This window comes from Lissotriton helveticus, chromosome 12, assembly GCF_964261635.1.
Source record: "Lissotriton helveticus chromosome 12, aLisHel1.1, whole genome shotgun sequence".
In the NCBI taxonomy this organism is placed as follows: Eukaryota; Metazoa; Chordata; class Amphibia; order Caudata; family Salamandridae; genus Lissotriton; species Lissotriton helveticus.
Window position 1 is genome coordinate 76,464,262 of NC_136073.1, and position 21,409 is coordinate 76,485,670.

The 21,409-nt window shown below is 43.3% G+C and overlaps 1 protein-coding gene across 1 annotated transcript in view; it reads right to left on the minus strand.

Moving 5' to 3' along the window:
* Positions 1–1,605: 1,605 nt before the first annotated feature.
* Positions 1,606–21,409, minus strand: part of LOC144798237 (uncharacterized) — a 50,960-nt gene continuing 31,156 nt past the window's right edge. Inside the window, exons 3-5 of the mRNA XM_078668984.1 lie at positions 12,576–12,703; positions 9,005–9,074; positions 1,606–1,923 (exon numbers count right to left, since the gene is read on the minus strand). Coding sequence (XP_078525110.1) covers positions 1,768–1,923; positions 9,005–9,074; positions 12,576–12,703 — 354 coding nt within the window. The 3' untranslated portion in view covers positions 1,606–1,767. The remainder of the gene's footprint in view (positions 1,924–9,004; positions 9,075–12,575; positions 12,704–21,409) is intronic.

Sequence of the window (21,409 nt, forward strand, 5' to 3'; positions counted from 1 at the left end):
CTAGACGTGGGCCCCTTGCTCACTGGCCCATAGGATCCAAGCTCAACCTCACTGATGAGGCCTAACAAGCTTGAAAATGCTCCGGGGATGCCTGTGTTCCCTTCTGGAGGGGGCCTTCCTCTGTGGTTTGGAATGGACTGTTCCCATGAGGAGCAGGGTCAGTGCTCATTTGCATAGCGGGCCTTTGTCTAGAGTGGCAAAGTGGGCAAAAAAAGAGGGGTTAGAATGCTGCCCGACCGATCGCCAGTGGTTATACTATGTGCAAGCATTCCTCCGATCACTTTTTGTGTGATTGCTCGGACATATGTATCAGCTGTCCCAAGCTTGTGCATAGCACTGCCATCTCAGGCGAACAACCAAAGCTTGCACCCTGGGCTCATCCTCCCTTCGAATCATGGCATAAATTCCAAACACCTGGTCAATATATACATAAAACTTTATTCGGTTATTACAACCATCAAAGTTTCAACCAACAGCCTAAACATTAAAATAACAATAAAAATACACAGATATATACAATAGTAGCAGCAATACGTCCATTTTTAAAATGCAGAATGCTTCAGAATCAGATACAATAATAGCAGCAATGTATATTATCTACTCTCATCAGTGAAAGACCCTGATGTAAAGTGCTGGGTGCTTTAAAACTGTATATAAAACTAGGCTGCAAACAGTACCATAAAATCACACCACATAGAACAGTACAAGAAGAAACAACAGTTCATTGATATAGGTAAACGGTAAAGTGCAACTCCTGATCTTTACACTGGTCTCATTTTTAAAATTGCATTGCACTTGTACCAAACTGCCGCTAAACATTTACCAATAGCTACAACATTTCTAGGGGAGAGGTCAGTTTTTAGAACCCTTAGTGCTATTTGATATTGTGCAATCCCCGGTCTATACACACCTAGTCTGAAGTGAGAGGGCCCAACACTGCTACTTCCCCATGGCCTGTGAATGGCCATCTGTAATCTAGGTTTATCTTCCAACTCCATTGCTATATATTTTTAGTGTTCTGTTTTTGTGAATATAATTGTGAGAGCGCTTATGAGGTCAGTGGCTCTCACACAGAGGACTACAACAGTGTTTATTGGCTGGTCAGGGATAGGGGGGGAGGATCCTGTTTGCAGCGGCGACACCGGCCTCTGGGGAACAGCCTCTAAGAAGCACGGGTCAGCAATAGTCACTAAGGAAGAGGGAAATATTACCCTAGGAAGTTGGGAAACATTATTCCTGTAGCCACTAGCTCACTCTTACACAAAGGCAAACCAGTTCTGGCATTTGCTGTGCCAGGTAAATCACATCATCAGGAGCTTGGCATATCAGCTGAGTTGTTAAAAACAGAATCCTGGAGAACCAGACCAGTTGTGGTGCAATATCCACTGCCCATTCACGCCTGTGGTCATTTGGAATTCTGACTGACCAATTGGGATTCCAAGAGCCAAAATTAGGAATCTGATTGGTCAGTTAGAATTCCAAATGCATGAAAATATCAGAATTTCTGCATGGATCTAAACACTCTGGGCCTCATTTATGAGGCTGTGCGTCACTTTTACGCCGCTGGTGCGTCACTTTTTGTGACGCACCAGTGGCGTAAAAAATGCACATGGAAAGTGGACAGGACAGCCGCCATCCTAGGGTGAAACATTTTGAACAGCTCACTCCACCCATCTTCTTCCTTCTAGGATGTGCTTCCACTCGATAGCATATTCACACTAGATTCTTCTTCAAGATGGCTGACCAGGAACGAGTTGCATCATCTCGTCAATGTTCGCTATGTTTGGCATTGACGCGGTCAGTCTGGACGCCCACGTCAGCGTGTCCTGGAGGTAGTCCAAGGCGTTGGAGGCGGAGCAGGTAGTCTGAGTGCAGGCTTGAGTCAGTTAGGTCAATGAAGCGCTTGTAGTTCAGCTGAACCTCCTGTCCAGAAAGGAAACAAAAGGAATTATGGTAAAAAGGTAAATGTAAATGTAGTAGTACTTGTATAACACATGAATCACCCATGAGGGTATCTCGGCGCTTGTACGCATACCGCTGTGGAACCCTTCCTAGCTTTTCCCTATGAGGTTCCCACTCCTGGGCACCTCCAAGGTGAAGCCAGGCATCCTAGCGTTGTTGGGGCTGTTGTGGAGATTAAGCAAGCTATTGCCCAGAGTTGCAGAGTGGGACCCATGATTAGAATAGGCACCGAGGCGAGAATTATCAGGTCTGAGGACATTGAGCCCAAGACCTGCCGAGGTGGGAATTGAACCCTGGTCCCGGGCTAGACCTCTGGATCAGGGTCTGCCGCTCTAACCATTGAGCCACACTTCTCCACTGGAGAAGGTGACAGGTGACAGCTTAGCATATAGGGAAGGTTCTCAGCTGCATCATTGCTACCAGACTACCCATGAGGGACGGGAGGGTCACTTGCCCAATTTCAGCACTTCTGGTGAGTCCCCCGTGCAATGATGCAATAAGGCTTAGGTTTCCTTTTCCAAACATTAGCACTTTAGGCCTCGGCCCTAAGTTAGTGGCACCGCAGAATGCGGAGCGAGCTGGCATGTTGATGCAGCCCGCTCAGCTTTCATTTTTGTTCGTCAGAATGATACCCCGCAACATAGGGGTTTCATTCAGCAGAGCTAAATAATAATATCTCTGATGAAGAGGAGGTTTTCTCCCTACAAGTCAGGGAGATTGTAGTATTGTCCTGTCCTGCATCACCTTGCATTGCAAACCGGGGGCCCTGATGGACGGGGAGCTCGGTCAGAGATTTCTGACAGCGGAGCCAACTGAGACTACACCTTCAGATACGCAGTGGTTCCCCTCTCTCTGCATGCGGTGGGCGAACCCCACATTGATCAGATCTGGAGTTTTACCAATTTATGAAAGAGCTTCAGCTCTGCCGAATATTAAACAACCACTAAAGTGTTTACAAGAACAAATTTACCAGACACCATGTATGCAACTACAATTGTCAGCACAGCCTTATTGTATATATAGCGGGATGAATTACACTATAAGGCGCTTGGACAGATGAGGTGACTCTCAACCTTGACAGGACATACCCCTCTATGGGATTTGGCTAATGGGCTAAATGCAACTCTTATCTGGGTTCGAGCATTGGGATCTCATAGGGATCAGTAAACTGGGAGATGTATGGGGGTGAAAACATACAGAAGTTTCGGGTACTCAAGGAAGAATACACAATGCCAGAAGGAGAGGTTTTTCATTACCGTCGACTCAAGCACGCTCTCTCTATAAAGATATGAAGAAGGTAGCACAAGTAGAGGACATTAACCCATTATAAGAGAGGTTGCTTGATGAACCCTTCAGGTGTAAGCCAATTTCCCCTATATACAGGACAATCACAAATAATCTGCCTAATGCTTTGGAGGCCCCGAAGGGATTCCTCAGGAAGCTGTTGGATGCGGAGTGGACAATCATGAATAATCTGCCTAATGCTTTGGAGGCCCCGAAGGGATTCCTCAGGAAGCTGTTGGATGAGGAGTTGACAATCACGAATAATCTGCCTAATGCTTTGGAGGCCCAGAAGGGATTCTTCAGGAAGCTGTTGGATGTGGAGTGGACAATCACAAATAATCTGCCTAATACTTTGGAGGCCCCGAAGGGATTCCTCAGGAAGCGGTTGGATGAGGAGTGGACAATCACAAATAATCTGCCTAATACTTTGGAGGCCCCGAAGGGATTCCTCAGGAAGCGGTTGGATGAGGAGTGGACAATCACAAATAATCTGCCTAATGCTTTGGAGGCCCTGAAGGGATTCCTCAGGAAGCTGTTGGATGCGTAGTGGACAATCACAATTAATCTGCCTAATGCTTTGGAGGCCCCGAAGGGATTCCTCAGGAAGCTGTTGAATGAGAAATGGACCAAAGCACTCCAAGGGCCCTGGGAGGTGGCCTTCAGAGCAGGGTTTCGCCTAAATCAATTAAATATCCTACACAGAGTGTATTGCATTAGGCTGATGATGATAAAGATTGGAAGTGCTGATACTGATGATTATATCACTGGATATGGTAAGAAGGGCACGTTTAGTCATATCCTGTGGGGATGCCTCTCAATGCAGCCGTACTGGCTGGGGGCAATGCAGGCCCAACAGTAGTGCAGGACGTGCACTGCTCCCGAGTAAGAAACTCTGTATCTAGGGTATATGGGGAATACAAACATTTATTGTATAATTTAGGTAGGATTGTAGTCCGTTGTAATACTGTGCAACTGTGGGGGGTCATTTGTACCACCATAGATTGAGTAATGGAGTAAAGATATGGATTGGTGGATGGGGCTGAGTGGTTTGTCTAGGAGGGGAGCGACTGCCTGTATAAATTTGAGAAAGTATGGGAGGCATTGGGGAAATATAGAGGGCTTCAGTGAGTTTAGTTACATATGTATATGCCCTGAGGTGCCTGACTAAAGCTATGAAGAAATTATTTTAATAGTTGTTTGCATGTATAAAATGTCTAATTTTCAAATAAGTAATATCTAGGATGCCTGGTGTTGCTCTGGGAAGATACCCACCTGCATACTGGGTTATGTTCCAAGCCATGTACTACGCTGACTTTATTTCAAATAAAAAGAGATTTTTTTTTTAAAAGCATTAATTTTCCTGTTAGAAGCTGCTAATTAATTTTGCACTGAAACATAGATCAACTAACTGCTTTCTGTGTTCAGTCGAACCGCTCCGAAAACCTGGATATGCAATAAATGTATTGACATTTGATGGGACAGATGCTGAAAAACCAGGACTATCCCAGAAAATCCATGCCATCTGGTCACCCTACTATACAGATACACCAATTCACTACATCACCCCTTTCTTAAAACACAAGCGAACATGGTCACAGTGAGCTATCATTCCCTATCGGTTCTCAACTGATACCCTGGGGCACTAGAATTATGCGGCAGCGGAGCACAAAATTATGTGGTAGGGTAGCACCAAATTATGCAGCAAATAATGAGGCATAATGCTGCAAATTTTTTGATAGTATTATTTCAATATTTTATAATTTTCATACATGAAAATACTGTTTGGGCAACTATTTCACCTCATTAGTAGCAGTTTAAGTTTAACAACCCAACAGAGAAATAAGCGACTGAAAGATAACCAGTTAACCTTTCCGAAGGGCCTTCAAATGCGTCGCAACATTTTTTGTAATATTGATCCATTTGATTTGATGAAGCTCCTCTTCTTGTTCCTCCCTGAACACAGACTTACCCAGAGCAAAGGCTCCATTCTTTACTTAAATATATTGAAGAGCAAATTGCTCGCTATTGAAGACACCATACTGGCGGAACCATCATCTCAACCCTTACTAGCTGCTCTTCTCACATTCCATTACCAAATGGAAACCTAAAACAACTGTCATGGGTTTGTGACATCTATTAGTCCGTGCTGTTGAAGCGTGGCCCACACACTCCTGCCCTGACCCCCATGCACTAAAACCACTCCTACGCCTCCTCCCGGTCCCTGACCGCTGAACCTCTTCTGAGGGAGCAACATCCCCTACCATCACACATGCAAACAGACGTCTGCACCCTTCAGCGCTCCTCCTCCTTGTAACCTTCCCTCGTTATAGTTCGTGTTCTTGTTCTATTACTGGCCATGTTATACGACCAGGACTTCTCTTTATGTTGACCTGACACTGTACACGATGCACGAGTGGCATTAATTCTCATACCACTATTGGCGTCTTGTGCCCCCTACGTTACCACACTCTACGCATTCCTATGCGCAAGAACAGAAGGGAGTAACCGAGCCATTCGCTGTCCAGGGACGGAAGGCCGGCTCTGGGTTGGGACTCATGGTCCCGACCTCCACACCGTCAACGCCACCATTGGGGAACAGCACACGTATAGGGTCGGCGGACACACCAGCCCCGGTTGTGGCGGTCTCTGCTTGATACCGTCGCTCACACGAGACCACTCTCTTGACATGGTGAGCTATACCATCACGCACCTGTTTGAGTTGCAGCAGCGTCTCACGAGACAGATCTTTTGCTCTACTAACTCCTGTCCTCACAGTCACCTCCTGTCATGGCCATTGGCTGTAATTCCTTATGGGCACGGAATGATGATAGTACGGTAGAGATGCCGGGATACAATTGTTACACTACAAAATTAATGAAAAATCCACAGACCTGCTGAATCATTGTGAAGTTTGATGTATAATGTATGTGTACTCCTGCCCCATCTTGCCGCCGGACCCCAGGGTTGCCGGCTAAATGGCTGTGTTCGCTTACTCACGATCCATGCGCCCTGCACATTACGCGGCCGGCCCATATGGGTTGTAGGCTAAAAGGTGTGTGAAATGCATACTGTGTAATAAAGGTCTTTAAATATAAAAAAAGAAATATGGGTTTGTGACATCTAATCTTGTCTCTAGAGCGAATACTCTACTTCCATCAATGAAACCTGACTCAGACATCAACCACGCGACCGCCCGCTATTTGGAGTGTCTCTCAGATCTATTAATGGCAAAGAGAAAAGACCTACACCATTGTCTTCCTGGTTCGATAAATCTCTTTATGAGAAGAAGCAATATTTGACACCGTTGGACAAGAAATACAAATAGTCCCCATTAACCACTAATCTCGCTTGCCTCAAAACTGCATGATCGATCTACAAGAGAAACATCTTCAGTGCAAAGGTGCTACTCTTTAGATCTCCCATCAATTCAGCCAATACTCATCACAAGCAGCTCACCAAACTGGTCAGAGAGACCAACAACTCTGCAACTTGCATCAAAATTGATGATCCAATGGTAAAATCTCAAGAATATACAGTTTTTCTAAACCGAAGTGAACAGCGCCTGCAATTATAAGAACACATGGCAACTGTTTGAAATAGTGGCAGAGGAGGGGTTACCAGCAACTATCAGGAAAACCAAACTCTCTGCAGGTCAGGAGGATCTCTTCATCTTTTGTCCAGAGTCCAGCCTTCCCTTTCTTTCTAAAATCATTGCAAGCTCTGTAGCACGGCAACTGACCCAGCATCTTCAAGACAACTACCTCTTAAATGAGGACCAGGGTCCAATCAAGGCTACAGAAACAGCTCTGTTGCTGGTCGTTGAAAATACATTTGCTTCCTGGATTTAGCGCTCCAGTCTCCTAGTTGACCTATCTCTGTCTTTCGATACAATACATCACCGACTCTTCGGAATACTCCAAAAAATCGGATGGGAATCTATGGAGTGATCCTCGGATGGTTTGAGTCATACCTAACGGAGAGATCACAGAAGTTAAAAATTGGCCCCAGCATTTTAAAACTGATTGCCTTGACAAGAGGGATCCCCAGGCTTCCATCCAAGCTCATACCCTCTTCAACGTCGGACCTCTTGGAAACTCACTAAAGAAATCAGGGATCCTCTATCGGCAACATGCCGATGATTCTGAACTGTATCTCAAGGTTGTCTAGCTAACACTCTTCACGCTATTCCAGACTGGATGTCTGCTTATCACTTAACCCCTTCAGTGCTCAGGACGGGTCCTGGCCGACATGCGTCACGGTGGGCGTGTGCTAACGATGGCCGCGGGCTGTCCGAAATCAGCCCACTCTCTATTTCACCCGCACAGTGCGAAAATTCGGCCAGCGCACAAGGCGTTAAAATGTAACTCTTCTAAGAATTAATTTTTTCCTCGGCTCATTGGGCCAATTATCACTGCCAATACACTCCTGGTTGGATTCAATCAGCGTCCTGAGCTGCAAACCTACCATGATCGACAGTGACGAATCTCCACGAGTATTCCTTGATAAAAAGTTACAAGTAAACACTGTGGTCAAAAATACACATTTTAGCTATGACTACCCTTGGGTATTTATCGCTTTCTTCCGGAACAAGGTCTCAAAACGCTTATGTAATCAATCATGCTATCAAGACACGAATACTACAATTCTCTACTGATTGGTCTTCCCAAAACATATCTCACTCCATTAAAAGCAGTTTTGCATGCCACAGCAACCTTCAGCTCAGGAGCCGAAAGGAATGACATATCTCTCCAAAGTTGCCGATGCCCCTTTGGCTTCCCACTGAAGCCAGAGCTATACACAAACATCCTGCATCATCCACAAGGCCCTTCACCCCTCCACTCCAGGACACCTGGCTGCTAAGCTTAGGAAATCTGGTGAGGGCAGACCCTGACAGAATGGCAAAGCTCTTCTCCTTCCACCCCAAATTTTAAAAAGGAAAGATTTATGACTCTATCCTTTTCCGGGTGTGCTACCAGAGCCTAGAGCTCTTTGCCCCCAACCTTAGGCACTACTATCGAACTTAGAATCTTCAAATCCGAACTGAGAGGCCTTCAGCTTGAAAGATATTTCCATGATTCTTTCTTCTCCAAACCAACCCCTCGCAGACCTATAGTCTGCACTGAGGCGTGCGGTGAGGGTTTCTTCTTTTCCTCTATTTCTATATTACACTTAATTTTGACTCATATCTGTTCACATCCTCTTTCTTGATACTTATAACTTGTGCAACTGATAATTGTCATGTAATGTTTTGGTTCTCTTCTCATGTCTGTTTACACATTGCTACTCAATATTTGTAACATATGTAAAGAATAACTCTCACCGTATAACCTCTTTCTATTGTTATCACACAACATGTAAAGCACTCCGACACCTTCGGGTCTAGCTAGCGCTATATAAAACTCAAAATAATAATAATAAAGCTCTCAACAACTTTTGAGTAAAGTTGGCACTACATAAGACTACATAATACCCTCAGTAAAATTATCTTTGGGGGTTGGGAGCATGGGAAAGCTAAGATCAACACTCACCTGAAATATAGGATTCAGTGGGGGGGGGGGGGGGTTTGAGAGTGAATAAGGTAGAGAAGGACAACACAACTTGAGTAGAGGAGCATCTTGAGTGGGGATATTAGATAGTAAAATATGATCCTTCCCTCCTAGACCAATACCTTCATCTTGTAGGGAATGAACACCCACACTCATCTGGACTAAAGAAACCCCTTTAGGGCTGGCGAGAGGAAGTGAAGGGCCACTCTCACCTGGAACTGATGCTCGTACGCCTTCTTCTCCTGGTGGAGCCTGGAGATCTCTTGGCGGAGAGCCGCTATCCTGAAATTATAACGAGAACAGACTGTTACAGCACAGGACACAAACAACTGGGAGTTGAAGAATAAATCTACCCATAACACAACTCTGTATAATACACATACATTTATGTTTCTCAACATTTAAAAATGTTTCTTTTCCTCACTTTTCATTCCTAATATTGAAGCCAGACCAAATTGGATGATATTTGCCATTCTAAAATGTATATTATCCAAACTCTAGAACTCAGTTATCCTACAATCATACATTGACATTCTTTACTGATACATTATTACTCTATATTGATACAGGTTCACTTTCTGAAACATTAAATTGATGGCCTGTGTCCAGTTTATGCAACAATAAAGGCAAAAGAAATTCAGGCCTTTTTTTCCGATCATCATAGAATTAGCAGGGGGAAGGTATTTAATGCGCAAGACGTGCGTAAATCTCAATTATATCCGTATTTCACAGAGTTGAACACTTTTCTTACATCTATGTGCTGTTTGAAGCTTGCAATATTTCCTAGGAGTGATAAGTGGTGCTGAAAATGTATGTGTCGTTTTCTCATAAGCCATTTTTATTACAACTTTGAAACTGGGATGGATTTTAGTGAACTTTTTGTCTTGCAAAAAGGGTCAAAGCTGTACAAAAGTCTCAATTTCCCCATGAAAACCCTGTTTTGGAGAACTCTGTGTATAACATTCATGTAGCAATTATATACCTGATACGTTGACACTGTACGACACTCTATGCCACTTTACTCCACTCTACAACACTTTACTCCACTCTCTGCCCCTCCACTCTATGCCACTCTACACCTCTCAACTCTATGCTTTTCTACTCTATGACACCCCACTCTACGTCACTCTATGCTGTTCCACTCTAAGCCGCTCCACTCTGCTTCACTGCACTCCACTCTATGACACTCCACTCTTCTAGGATACTCCACTCTTCTCTATGCCACTCCACTCTATGGCAATCTACTCACTCTAATTTATGACACTGTACTCTACTCTGAGCAATTCTTTCATCGCCACTCCATGCCACTTTACTCCACTCCACTCTACAACAATCTATGCCACTTCCCTCTACACCACTCCATGACACTCTATTCCATTCTACACCCCTCCACTCTATGCCCCTCCACTCTATGACACTCTACTCCCTTCACGATACTCCATGACACTCTCCTCCACTCTATGCCACTGCACTCTATAACGATCTACTCCTCTCTAAGCCACTCCACTCTATGGCAATCTACTCCATTCAACACCACTATATGCCCCTTTGCTCTATGCCCCTCCACTCTATGGCATTCTACTCCCTTCTCGATACTCTACCCCACTCTAGGCCACTCCACTCTATGCCAATCCACTCTACGACAATCCACTCCACTCTACTCCACTCTATGCCACTCCACTCTATGCCACTCCTCTCTACGGCAATCCACTCCACTCTACTCTACTCCACTCTATTCCACTATACACAACTCCCTCTATGTCACTCCACTCTACTCTACTTCAGTCTACTCCACTCTACTACATTCTACACCACTCCACTCTACTCCACTGCACTCTACACAACTCCACTCTACTTCACTCCACTCTACTCTAAGACACCCCACTCGAAGACACTCCACTCTAAGACACTCACTCTAAGGCACTTCACTCTATGCCACTCTATTCCACTGTACACAACTTCCTCTATGTCGCTCCACTCTACTCCACTTCAGTCTACTCCACTCTACTGCATTCTACACCACTCCACTCTACTCCACTGCACTCTACACCACTCCACTTCACTCCACTCCACTCTAAGAAACTCCACTCTAAGACATTCCACTCCACTCCATGGCACTATGCTCCATTCAACGCTGCTTCACTCTACGCCCTTCCACTCTAATCCCTCAACGACACTCCACAACAGTCTATGCTACTCCACTCTATGTCACTCCATGGCATTCTGCTGCACTTTACTCCACTCTGAGGGACTTTACACCACTCCACGTCACTCTACACCACTCCACACCACTCAACGCCACTCCACGACACTCTGCGCCATTCCATAACATCCCACTCTACTCTATGACACTCCACTCCATGCCAGTCTCCTCTACGCCACTAATGTTTAACCATGCTGAACAGCAGCCACACTGCTGTGCAACATGGCTAAGCACATTAGCAAAGCCTATATCTTTTGCATAGGTGAGACCTATTGGCTTTCCCAATGCTTGTTTGTTAGCTTAGCTGTCTGTTTATAAAGTAGTTATTTGGGTCATGTTGTCATGTCACCTATTCCAATCCACTCACGGAATGTTACCCACACCTCAGACTCCGTGGCTACCTTGAGCAAGTCCTCTTTCGCCTTTCTTTCCCTCAACACCTCTTGACGCGCCAGGACAGCGTATGTGAAAAAGCATTGGCAAAACCAATAGGTCTCACATTTGTGAACTATTGGTTTTCCTAGTGGTTCTAGCCATGCTACTGCACAGCATCCAGCATGCTGGGCAGCATGGCTTTAAAAGAAAAAAATGAAAGAAAAAAGTCTTCAACAAGGTCAGCCATCATTTTGTAGGCAGATGAACAAAGCATGCGCACGCCCACAAAATGATGCAATCACTTTTTGAAATATTTAGTTGGATGAGCCAAGTTGGATCAGTAAACAAAAAGAAAAAAAACGAGGGGCGGGTGGGGAGGAAGCAAAACAGTGAGGGTGGTAGGAAAAGTGAAAAAACATGGAGGACAGCATGGACATGGGGGCAGAAGCAACAGAGAGAGGTGGGGGGGCAAAGCAACCCAGAGGGTAATGCAACACAGATGACAGGTGGTTGTGGTACCCCAAAGCAACACAGGGGGCTCAGGTGGGTGAAGCAACACAGAGGATGGGGGAGGGGAGAAAGAAGACAGAGGGCTCAGATGGGTTGAGGAGCAAACGAATCACAGAGCGCAATTATGGAACGGGGAGTGGAGAACCACGTGGGTGAAAACACATAGCGGGGGCAGGGAAGAGGCACATGAGCAGAGCAACTGCAGCAGGAATGGGGCAGTGGAGAAAGAGTACACGAAGGAGACTGGAAAACACTTGCCGAGTGCTTGTACAAAAATAAAAAAGGAGTGCCCAAATAGGGAGCAGTGAAGGGACACAAGTACTTCGACCATGATCCAGGGGAGGGGAAAAGACAAGAAGTGGAAGTTAATGCTGCACACGATAATGAATGAGACGGAAACAAATGACAGTGACAATAAAGCCAACCAATGGTAAGCAATGATCGGTCTTTTGGCCAACTGTGTGCAAACAAAATGTCTCACAATCAACAGCACACACACTGTCTCAGGTGAGATCTAAAAACGACATAATTAAAATAAATACATTTATAATTATGTAAATTAATCTATAAAAGCATAAGAAGATCCAAAACATTCAGATGGATTGTAAAAACAAATAAACATTTTATAACCCAGAGTTTTTATGGTAGAACAAGAGAATGGCCTTTGGCCTGTTAGAAGCCCAGAACGTCCTTACTCGCCGTGTAACGCCTGGATTTCTAGCTTATGGTGATGAAGAAGCTTGGAGCGTTCGTCTGTCGCCTGTGTCCTGCACTCGTCGCGTGCGGCCATTATTGCGACCTCCAGCTCCTTCTGAAACTCTTCCTGAGAACAAAGTAGAAGGAAGTGACGTCAGGGAAATACTGCAGGACAATTATATCACTAACACAAGTGGGGTTGTCTCTTTTAGTGCTTGGATAGTATGTGTCATCATCACACAACTCAATTTATTGACAATGGCAGGATGAATGGTTGAACTGATCCTCTGGCTGTATATAAGAGATTGAGATTTTCTGTGGTCGCTCCACCTACTGAGCTATCTTAGCGGAAGGGGGTTCTCAGCAGACAAACTATCGCCATTTTTGCATTCAGATGTAGACTTGCACTAAGCACTGAACAATGTTTTGTTTTGTATTCAAATAAAGAATTCGTACAGACATTGACTAAATGTACAAGGATGTTTTTTAGGGTAGGACTGGTACCAGAATATTGAGTTTTAAGTATTGTGCTTCAAAACTATTGTAGAAAATATGTTGAGACCCAAAATATAAACCAGGTAATTACATATAGGGATGTATTGGTTTACTATAATTAACTCCACATATATGTACCTTGATGCTATATGCATATAGAGGTGGAGCTAAGAATGAATCTATGACATAATATCGACAGACAGAATATAGACATACAAAAATATTGACACAAAAATATCGACATAAAAAATATCGGAGTTCTATTTACATAAAGGTAAGTACAAAAATATTGAGAAAAAATATCGTAGTACAAAAATATCGTTTTTTTAAATTTGTTAATAATAATGTAAAAAAAATAAAAAAAATAATATAATATAACAAATTATAAATATAAACATTAAAACATATTTAAAAAATAATAACTAATACATATACATTAAAAAATAAATGAAAAACTCTACATATAAATTAATATATATACTTACTCCACATATTGCAACAGTAGGAAAAGCGTTGGATAGCGTAGGGGTAAAAATTACTATTCCCACTCCAGAGGGTGCAACAGTAGAGAAAGCTTTGGATAGCGTAGGGGTAAAAATTACCATTCCGACTCCAGAGAGCGCAACAGTAGGGAAAGCGTTGGATAGCGTAGAGGTAAAAATTACTATTCCCACTCCAAAGGGTGCAACAGTAGGGAAAGCGTTGGATAGTGTAGGGGTAAAAATTACTATTCCCACTCCAAAGGGTGCAACAGTAGGGAAAGCGCTGGATAGCGTAGGGGTAAAAATTACTATTCCTACTCCAAAGGGTGCAACAGTAGGGAAAGCATTGAATAGCATAGGGGTAAAAATTACTATTCCCACTCCAGAGGGTGCAACGGTAGGGAAAGCGTTGGATAGCTTAGGGGTAAAAATTACTATTCCCACTATAGAGGGTGCAACAGTAGGGAAAGCGTTGGATAGCTTAGGGGTAGAAATTACTATTCCCACTATAGAGGGTGCAACAGTAGGGAAAGCGTTGGATAGCATGGGGGTAAAAATTACTTCCCACACTACTCCCCCTTTAACACACAACACACTACACATACAAAAAAAACACAATTAATATAAATATCAATTAATCAATTAATAACAATTAATATTATTAAATTGATGTAATTATAAATTAGCTAATTAACACATATTCATTACCAATTAATTAACAATAAATACCAATAAATAAATACAATCTCTTTAATTAATTTAATTTAATTATGTCACACCCTATTCCCCTATAAACACACAACCCACTACACATAAATAAATCACATAAAAAATGTAATTGTCATTTAATCACTTAATAATAATTAATTACCAATTAATTATTAACAATAACAAAAAATTAAAAATATTAGCACATTAACTCTAATTAATTTGATTAACTAATTAATAATAATTAATTACCAATTCATTATTAATTAACAATAACAAAACATAATAAACATTACTACATTAACTCTAATTAATTTATTTAACTAATTAATAATAATTAATTAACAATTAATTAGTAATTAACAATAACAAAAAATAATAAATACTACTACATTAACTCTAATTCAATGAACTAATTAATAATAATTAATTACCTATTAATTATTAATTAATAATTATTTATTAATCAAAAATGTTTTAAAAAATATGAATTAATTAATTATAATTAAATTACTTCCCACCCTATTCCCCTATAACCCCACAACCCGCTCTGATACTAATACTCAAAATGTAAACAAAAGTACTAATTTCTAAACATACATTAAAAAACATGTTTAACAAACATATAAACAACATAATAAAATACATAACACTAAACAAAATTTCTATATTAGTAACATACATACCTTAATATCGATATTCTGTCTATTGATATTATTGCACATCGATATTCTATACCATCGAAATTAAAACATCGATATTATTGTATATCGATATTTTAATTTCGATATTTTGTCTCTCTACCGCTAAGAATAGTGCCTCCTACTAAGGGTAGGGCTAAATTCTCATCCACCAACAGGAAGTTGGAAAAGGAAGACAGTCGCGCCATCCACCTATCGCGAATGTGGGACTAGGAAGGAGGCGGTTTGAGGACTCCCACATTCCTATTTTAAGGCTCGCTCTTCAGTTTCTCTCTGGTCAAGCTGGGAACCAAATGAGTTCTGATGTTTCTCCGGCCTTTGTTTCAGGACTCCAGAACTGATCTCCCCTAACGTGTGTGGCGTTCTGTAGCCTGAGGTGAGGAGAGCCTTTATTGACCCACCAGAGGCTTTAGGGTACGGTAGATCTGGAACATGGACTATAATTGAAGGTAAACCAACCCTTTTGGGAAAAGAGGTTGCACCAGGGAAGAATACGGGATTCTTCTTTCGTTCTTTTATTTAAAATAATGGAACCTTTTTACTGTTGCTTCACTGAGAAAGACTAAGGAGTGCATATATATATGTATATATATATTTAGAATTTGGAAAGTGTATTCTAAATTTGTGAAGGAAATCTTGGAGAAAATATAATTCCCTGAACAAACTATCTGGTAGCGTGTTGTCACCTTACTGAATGACCTACACAAAATAATGGTGAAATAAAGACGTGTAGTGAAAAAAATGGTGGCAAAAGGTAAAAATGTTTAGGTAAAGATATGATTGAATCAGGGGTGTAACTTAGTCAGTGAGATTCAGGGGATGGGAATCTCAAATTTCCCAACTATTAAAGTAGTGGACTGTACGGGTGGAGGGCTAAGATGACCAAGGTTCAGGATGGACTGTTTCCATGAGGAGCAGTGTTAGTGCTGATGTGCATCAGGTGGGCCTCTGTCTAGAGAGGCACAGTGGGTGAAAAAACTGTGGGTTGGAATGCTACCCCGATTGATTGCCACTGGTCTGACTACTTTCAAGCATTCATCCCATCATCTTTTGGGTGTTTTAATTGTAGTACAAAGGCTGGAAAAGTCAGCAACCTTACAGTCCAATAAATCAAAAATAAGAGGTGCTTGTACAGCACGTATCCCGAACTCGAATATTTGAAAGTGCTCTCATGTGTGATAATAAAAGAAAGGGGAGGCTCTGTGAAATAAAATGTTTGCCAAGGATCACACAATTATGACATGCAAGAAAGCTAGTAATGATCCCAGGTCATATTTTGAAATTTAGCCACCGTGGGTCGTATTTTTGAAAGTGCCCTGGGGGGAAAACGGGCCTGGGCTCCCACTTTGTGTGTCCCCGTGCACTTTGGTATTTACAGAAGAGGCTGCAGATGCTTGTGCGACCCCTTCTTTAATACCGAAAGTGACTTGAATGTCTTCCATTCTTGGCTAATGATGAGAAAAAACTAGCATAGAGATAGTAGACCTGACACAGGGCCCCCAAAACTAGTGCAGGTGCCAATGCAATTTGAAATTGTTGTACTGACGTTAGTTCCCAGAATACACTTTCAGTCAATATCTAAAGGTCCATACGACAAGTGGCGCAATCTGGCTACACCAGAGTCGGACACATGGAAAATTGTGCTGCACCAAACCCAACTACCAAGCCAAGAATGCATTTATTTGGGGGGTGTCACACCCCAACACCCGTATAAAGCTACACCTCTGGATTCAATGTTAGCTTAATTTCAAGTCAAACAAAAAGCTATACACACCCTGGATTCGAAGTTAGCTTCTTTCAAGTCAAACTAAAAACTTAACACACAAGTCTAGTAACTGAGATGATGTGGGCAGACTGCCCCTTCGATGGAGCCAACCAGTAGAGAGAAAAGCATATTTCTCTGTGCCCAGTCCCGCATGTCTGAAAATCACCGAATGGTATTCCAAAATGTTCCTTTGTATGATAAGGCCTGCTTGAGTTTTGAGACCCACAGTGACATCATTCATCAGATGGACCCTTTAAAAGAGGCATGAGAATATTCAGTGCTGTGGATATGATATAGGACCCAGCACACAGCAGTCATATACTATTTATAGGACATAATGCAAAAGTGGCGGATGAAAATACTTGAATCAATCTGAACCTCTGATGATTACTCTAGCTAGCTGCATTCCATTCTATCATTTTTAGCATGTCTTTGAGATGCAGACAGGGTCCAAAAATACACAAATCAATGTTGGCCTGTCCCAAAAAGCTCAGTTGAACCACAGCTAGTAGTTCAAGAACCCTCTACAAATAGGAACATGAAACCCAGGCATGTTTGCCCTTTTTAAACCCCTTTGATGTACTGCAGTTTGAGGTCCTGTGGCACCTCAAGTTGGCACCCATGTCTTGGCAGGCTCATGCCACTTAAGATGCCTTGCTTAGCCCTGTAGGTTTTAGATTAAATTGTTTGAATCAGTCAGAAATTCTGACGGGCCATCTCTCTATGCGTTAATGTTAGCTTGACTTGACCATTTCAGAGCAGCCTAAAAGTATTTTGATATTATGTGAGTAACAAAAAAATTGTTGCTTTTTATTAGGGAAAATTCAAAGTCCCAGTGCATTATGGTTACCAATGTTATCCATATAGAAAAGATTTCTTCAGTTTGGCCCAGTGCAGTTCCTAATGTTTATTTTTCTTTCTTTGCAAGCAGTTGAATAGTCTTATCGGATGATGCGGTGGGTGGAAATGTTTGAATCAATAACACGACTCATAAATACGCTGAATACATTCTAGTTCAGTGTTTTAGGTCGTCTGTGCCAGTCTGGTCTGGGACCAAACATTTGCACATCAATCTTGGCCCACCTCAAAAGGGAACAGTCGAACCCAAACTGCTAGGCCAAGGTCTCCGTGAATAGGACCATAAGCAACCCCAGGCATCGACCTCATCTGTGAGATCCAGCTTGAAACCCAATGGAACATCAAGCTTGGTACCTACTTCTCAGCATATCCTTTCCACTTTGGGTGGCAACTGTGGACGGGAACACCCTGGACATAGAAACAGAGGCCAGGAAATGACAAAGGAGAACTTATTCCCAGCAAAGGTTGGCTCCAGTACAAGGATCTCACCAACAGACAGCGCTGCCCCCCAGGCTTTCGTCTCTCACCAAGTGGTTTTGACAATCTTTTTTGTTGTGCACAGCCACTAACTTGGCGTTTTGGGGTTGGAGCACCTGCAACAACTTCCCAGTAAGACAGCCCAGAAAAAGTAATCAAGTTACGGAATCCATCTCGATCTGGTGGATCTGTTTCTATAGAATTAGAGCGAGTTTTGTTCCAAACTCAACAGGTCTTGTATTCCTAAAGCGGTTTAGTCTATCCCTTGGCTCTGAATTCTAAATTCAAGTGATCTAGTGAATGTCTCTTTATTGGAGGTACTTGAGGGTTTGTACAATATGCCAACATTATGTGACAATTTCTATCTAGTAAAGCATGTAGTGCGCCAATGGCAAACAGTGTACATCTGGATCATGAGCATTGATGACTTACCAAACTTTCGTGTCAGCTAGTGACTTCTGATGCAAGTCTACCTGTGGAAGGCTCATATTCCTGCCCTACGGCAGGCTACACTCTCTCCTTAAACATCTTGCTTGCGGCAAAACAGATCCTACTCACTGGGCCATAAAGTAGAAAGAAGCTACGTGTTGCAGAGATCAGCCAACTTGAGAAATGCAGATGTTTCTTGGGCTTCGTTCCCAGCTGTGCGGAATGACTCCAAATCGATTATAATCAGTAAGAGGCCAATTTAACCAAAAGTTGAATTTGGCTACCTGGATTTTGGCGGGTGTGATACCATATGAAGAAGAGTGGCTATGGGGTTAGAGGCAGCAGACCCGGAAGCTGAGATTGGTCCTGGACCAGGGTTCAATTCCCCGCCTCGGCGGGTCTTGGGCTAAAAATTCCACGGACTTGATAATTCTCGCCCCGGTGCCTCCTCGACTCACAGGTTCACACTCTGTGACTCTGGGCAATAGCTTGCTTAATCTCCACAACGGCCCCTCGCGGCGGGATGCCTGACTTTCACCTTGTGGATACCCTGCTATCTCACAGGGGAATACCAGGAAGGGTTCCCTAAGCAAGTGCCGGGAAACCCACTGCGGGTAGCTGTGCGCTATATAAGCTCAACTACATTTACACACATTTACATATGGAACAAAGAAATTTCTTAGTGTCTAGGAATTTAAACACCAGCTTCTATAGGACCGCGATAATTTACTAGTTTGAAGTAATAAATGTAATTTGTCCTTACTTAATGTGTCTAGGTGGTTTCAATGAGAAAACTCCAAATTCAGTCCCAATATTTAATTTCTATATCCCACCATGTGTACACATAACTCACTTTCAGCCGGCTAGGTCAAACGGATGAAAACAAATTGAAAGGAATAGGGAAAAATATTACAGTGGGCCCTAGACAACTTTAAGCGCAGCAAAAGGAGAACTGAGTAGACAGTCAAACAGGCTACTTTGTTTACAATATTTGCCTCCATCGACTATTGTTGATTCGCTCCCTAAGTAAAGGAAATCTGCCACATTACTGTCAAATGAAAGAAAAAAGGGAGGACCAAATGTGATCCTTTCTGTCAGAGGCTGTTACGGAAAGCAGTACAAACTTTTTCTGGAATAAAGCAGCTCGGGTAACTGGCCTGACACCTCTAAGGACATTTGACTTGATATCTGGAAAGTTAGGAGAAAATTATCCATTCAGCGCACCAAATATACAGAGTCCTGCATTGCGGGAAACCTGGGGTAATGATGAGCATTTCCGGAGCCGAACAGAATTTCCACCCGGCCCAGAATTTGGAGCCCTAAATAAAGCACATGAGCTATTCCTGTCCACAAAGTACACATGGGCTGTCAGTCTGAGTTCTCAAGAAGGATACAACCAGTGGCGGCTGGTATGTACCGAGGGTGGTGAAGCAGGGGGGGCACAAAAAAAAGAAAGAAAGTAGACTTACCTTCCACGTGCCGCGCAACGTCCTCCTCTATAGCATGTTTTCTGGATGCCAGGTGCAGGAAACTGCACTACCCAATCCTGGCGCTGCTCTCACAGCATGAGAGCAGTGCCTGGATTGGATAGAGCAGGCTCTCCCAGCACTCCTAAGAGCATGGGAGGTCTGCGCTTTCTCTAACCTAGCTGTCGAAGACAGCTGGGTTAAAGAACTTTAAAATGCACATGTCGGCTGGCCGTCGTAAGACGGCCAGCCGAAGGGACATGCGCATTTTAAAGCGCACTGCACAGCTTCCTGCTGGTGCCATTCTGCAGCACTGGCCCCACCCCGTCACAACAATTAGTCCCTGATTACGATGTTGGGTGGAGTTTTCTCCGCCCAAAATAGTCACGGACAAGGGACTGACCGAGACCCTGTCAGCGGTCCGACCTACTAATTAGGATGCGACCGAACACTCTTCGGTCACCTTCCTATACTTTTCAATGGGAGCATGTATTCTGGCTGGAATGCATGCTCACATTGTAAAATAGGAGGTGCAGTTCATATCTGCACCCAGTGCCGGGCACCTCGAGGTGCAGGGGTCAACAGGGGAGCACCATAGGTGCCTCCTCTGCCTCCAACTGGAGTCCATGCACCCAAGGGAGCCCCATAGGCGAGTTCCAACAGCCTTTCAGTGTCGGAAAGGCCGGCACAGAAAGACTGCTGAAACTGACATCGTAATCCCACGGGCAGAAAGAGCCATCCTTGGGATTACTGGCCGCATTCTGACTGGCAGACGGGCTCGGAACCCAGTCGGAATGACCATTCGGATTCCTTTCCGACCACCTCCATCGTAATGAGGCGGTCGGAAAGGCATATTACGAGCGGTCAAAGAGGCTCCGACTGCATCGTATTCAGGCCCTTAGTTCGGGTTGGGTTGCTGAAAAATAAAATGGTAATAAGTAACCTTTATTACCAATTTATTTTTCTGCTCTGGAGCTTGTTTGGCGACGTTCCTATACTCAAAAGGAAGAGCTGTCCCTGGATACAGACCAATGGAGAAAGATGCTTACCCTCTTTCCAGGAATGTCTTCGGCTGAGGCATCCATCCCTCCTGGAAGAGGAGCCTTCTTCTCACATTGCCCAACCGGGCACTAGGATAACCCTCAAAATTATAGTTAAAATGCCCTGCTAGACCATAAGGGGACACTGTTCTCTGAGTGTTTCTTTAGGCATTTCTCATCTTGGGTTGTTGAATGGGAAATGTTCCCAAAATAACAAGCCGTCTTCGATCCAGAATCCCATGGTCTTGATAATATCACATCTCTTCGGGTTATCCTGGACAAGTATATGGGAGGTAACGGTCAGCCAGTTTGTGCAGCTTTTCTGGATTGTTGGTTGGCGTTTACAAAACTGATGAACTAACCTCAGGATAATCACCAGCAATGCTCGACTGATCGCCTTGCGCTCTGATAA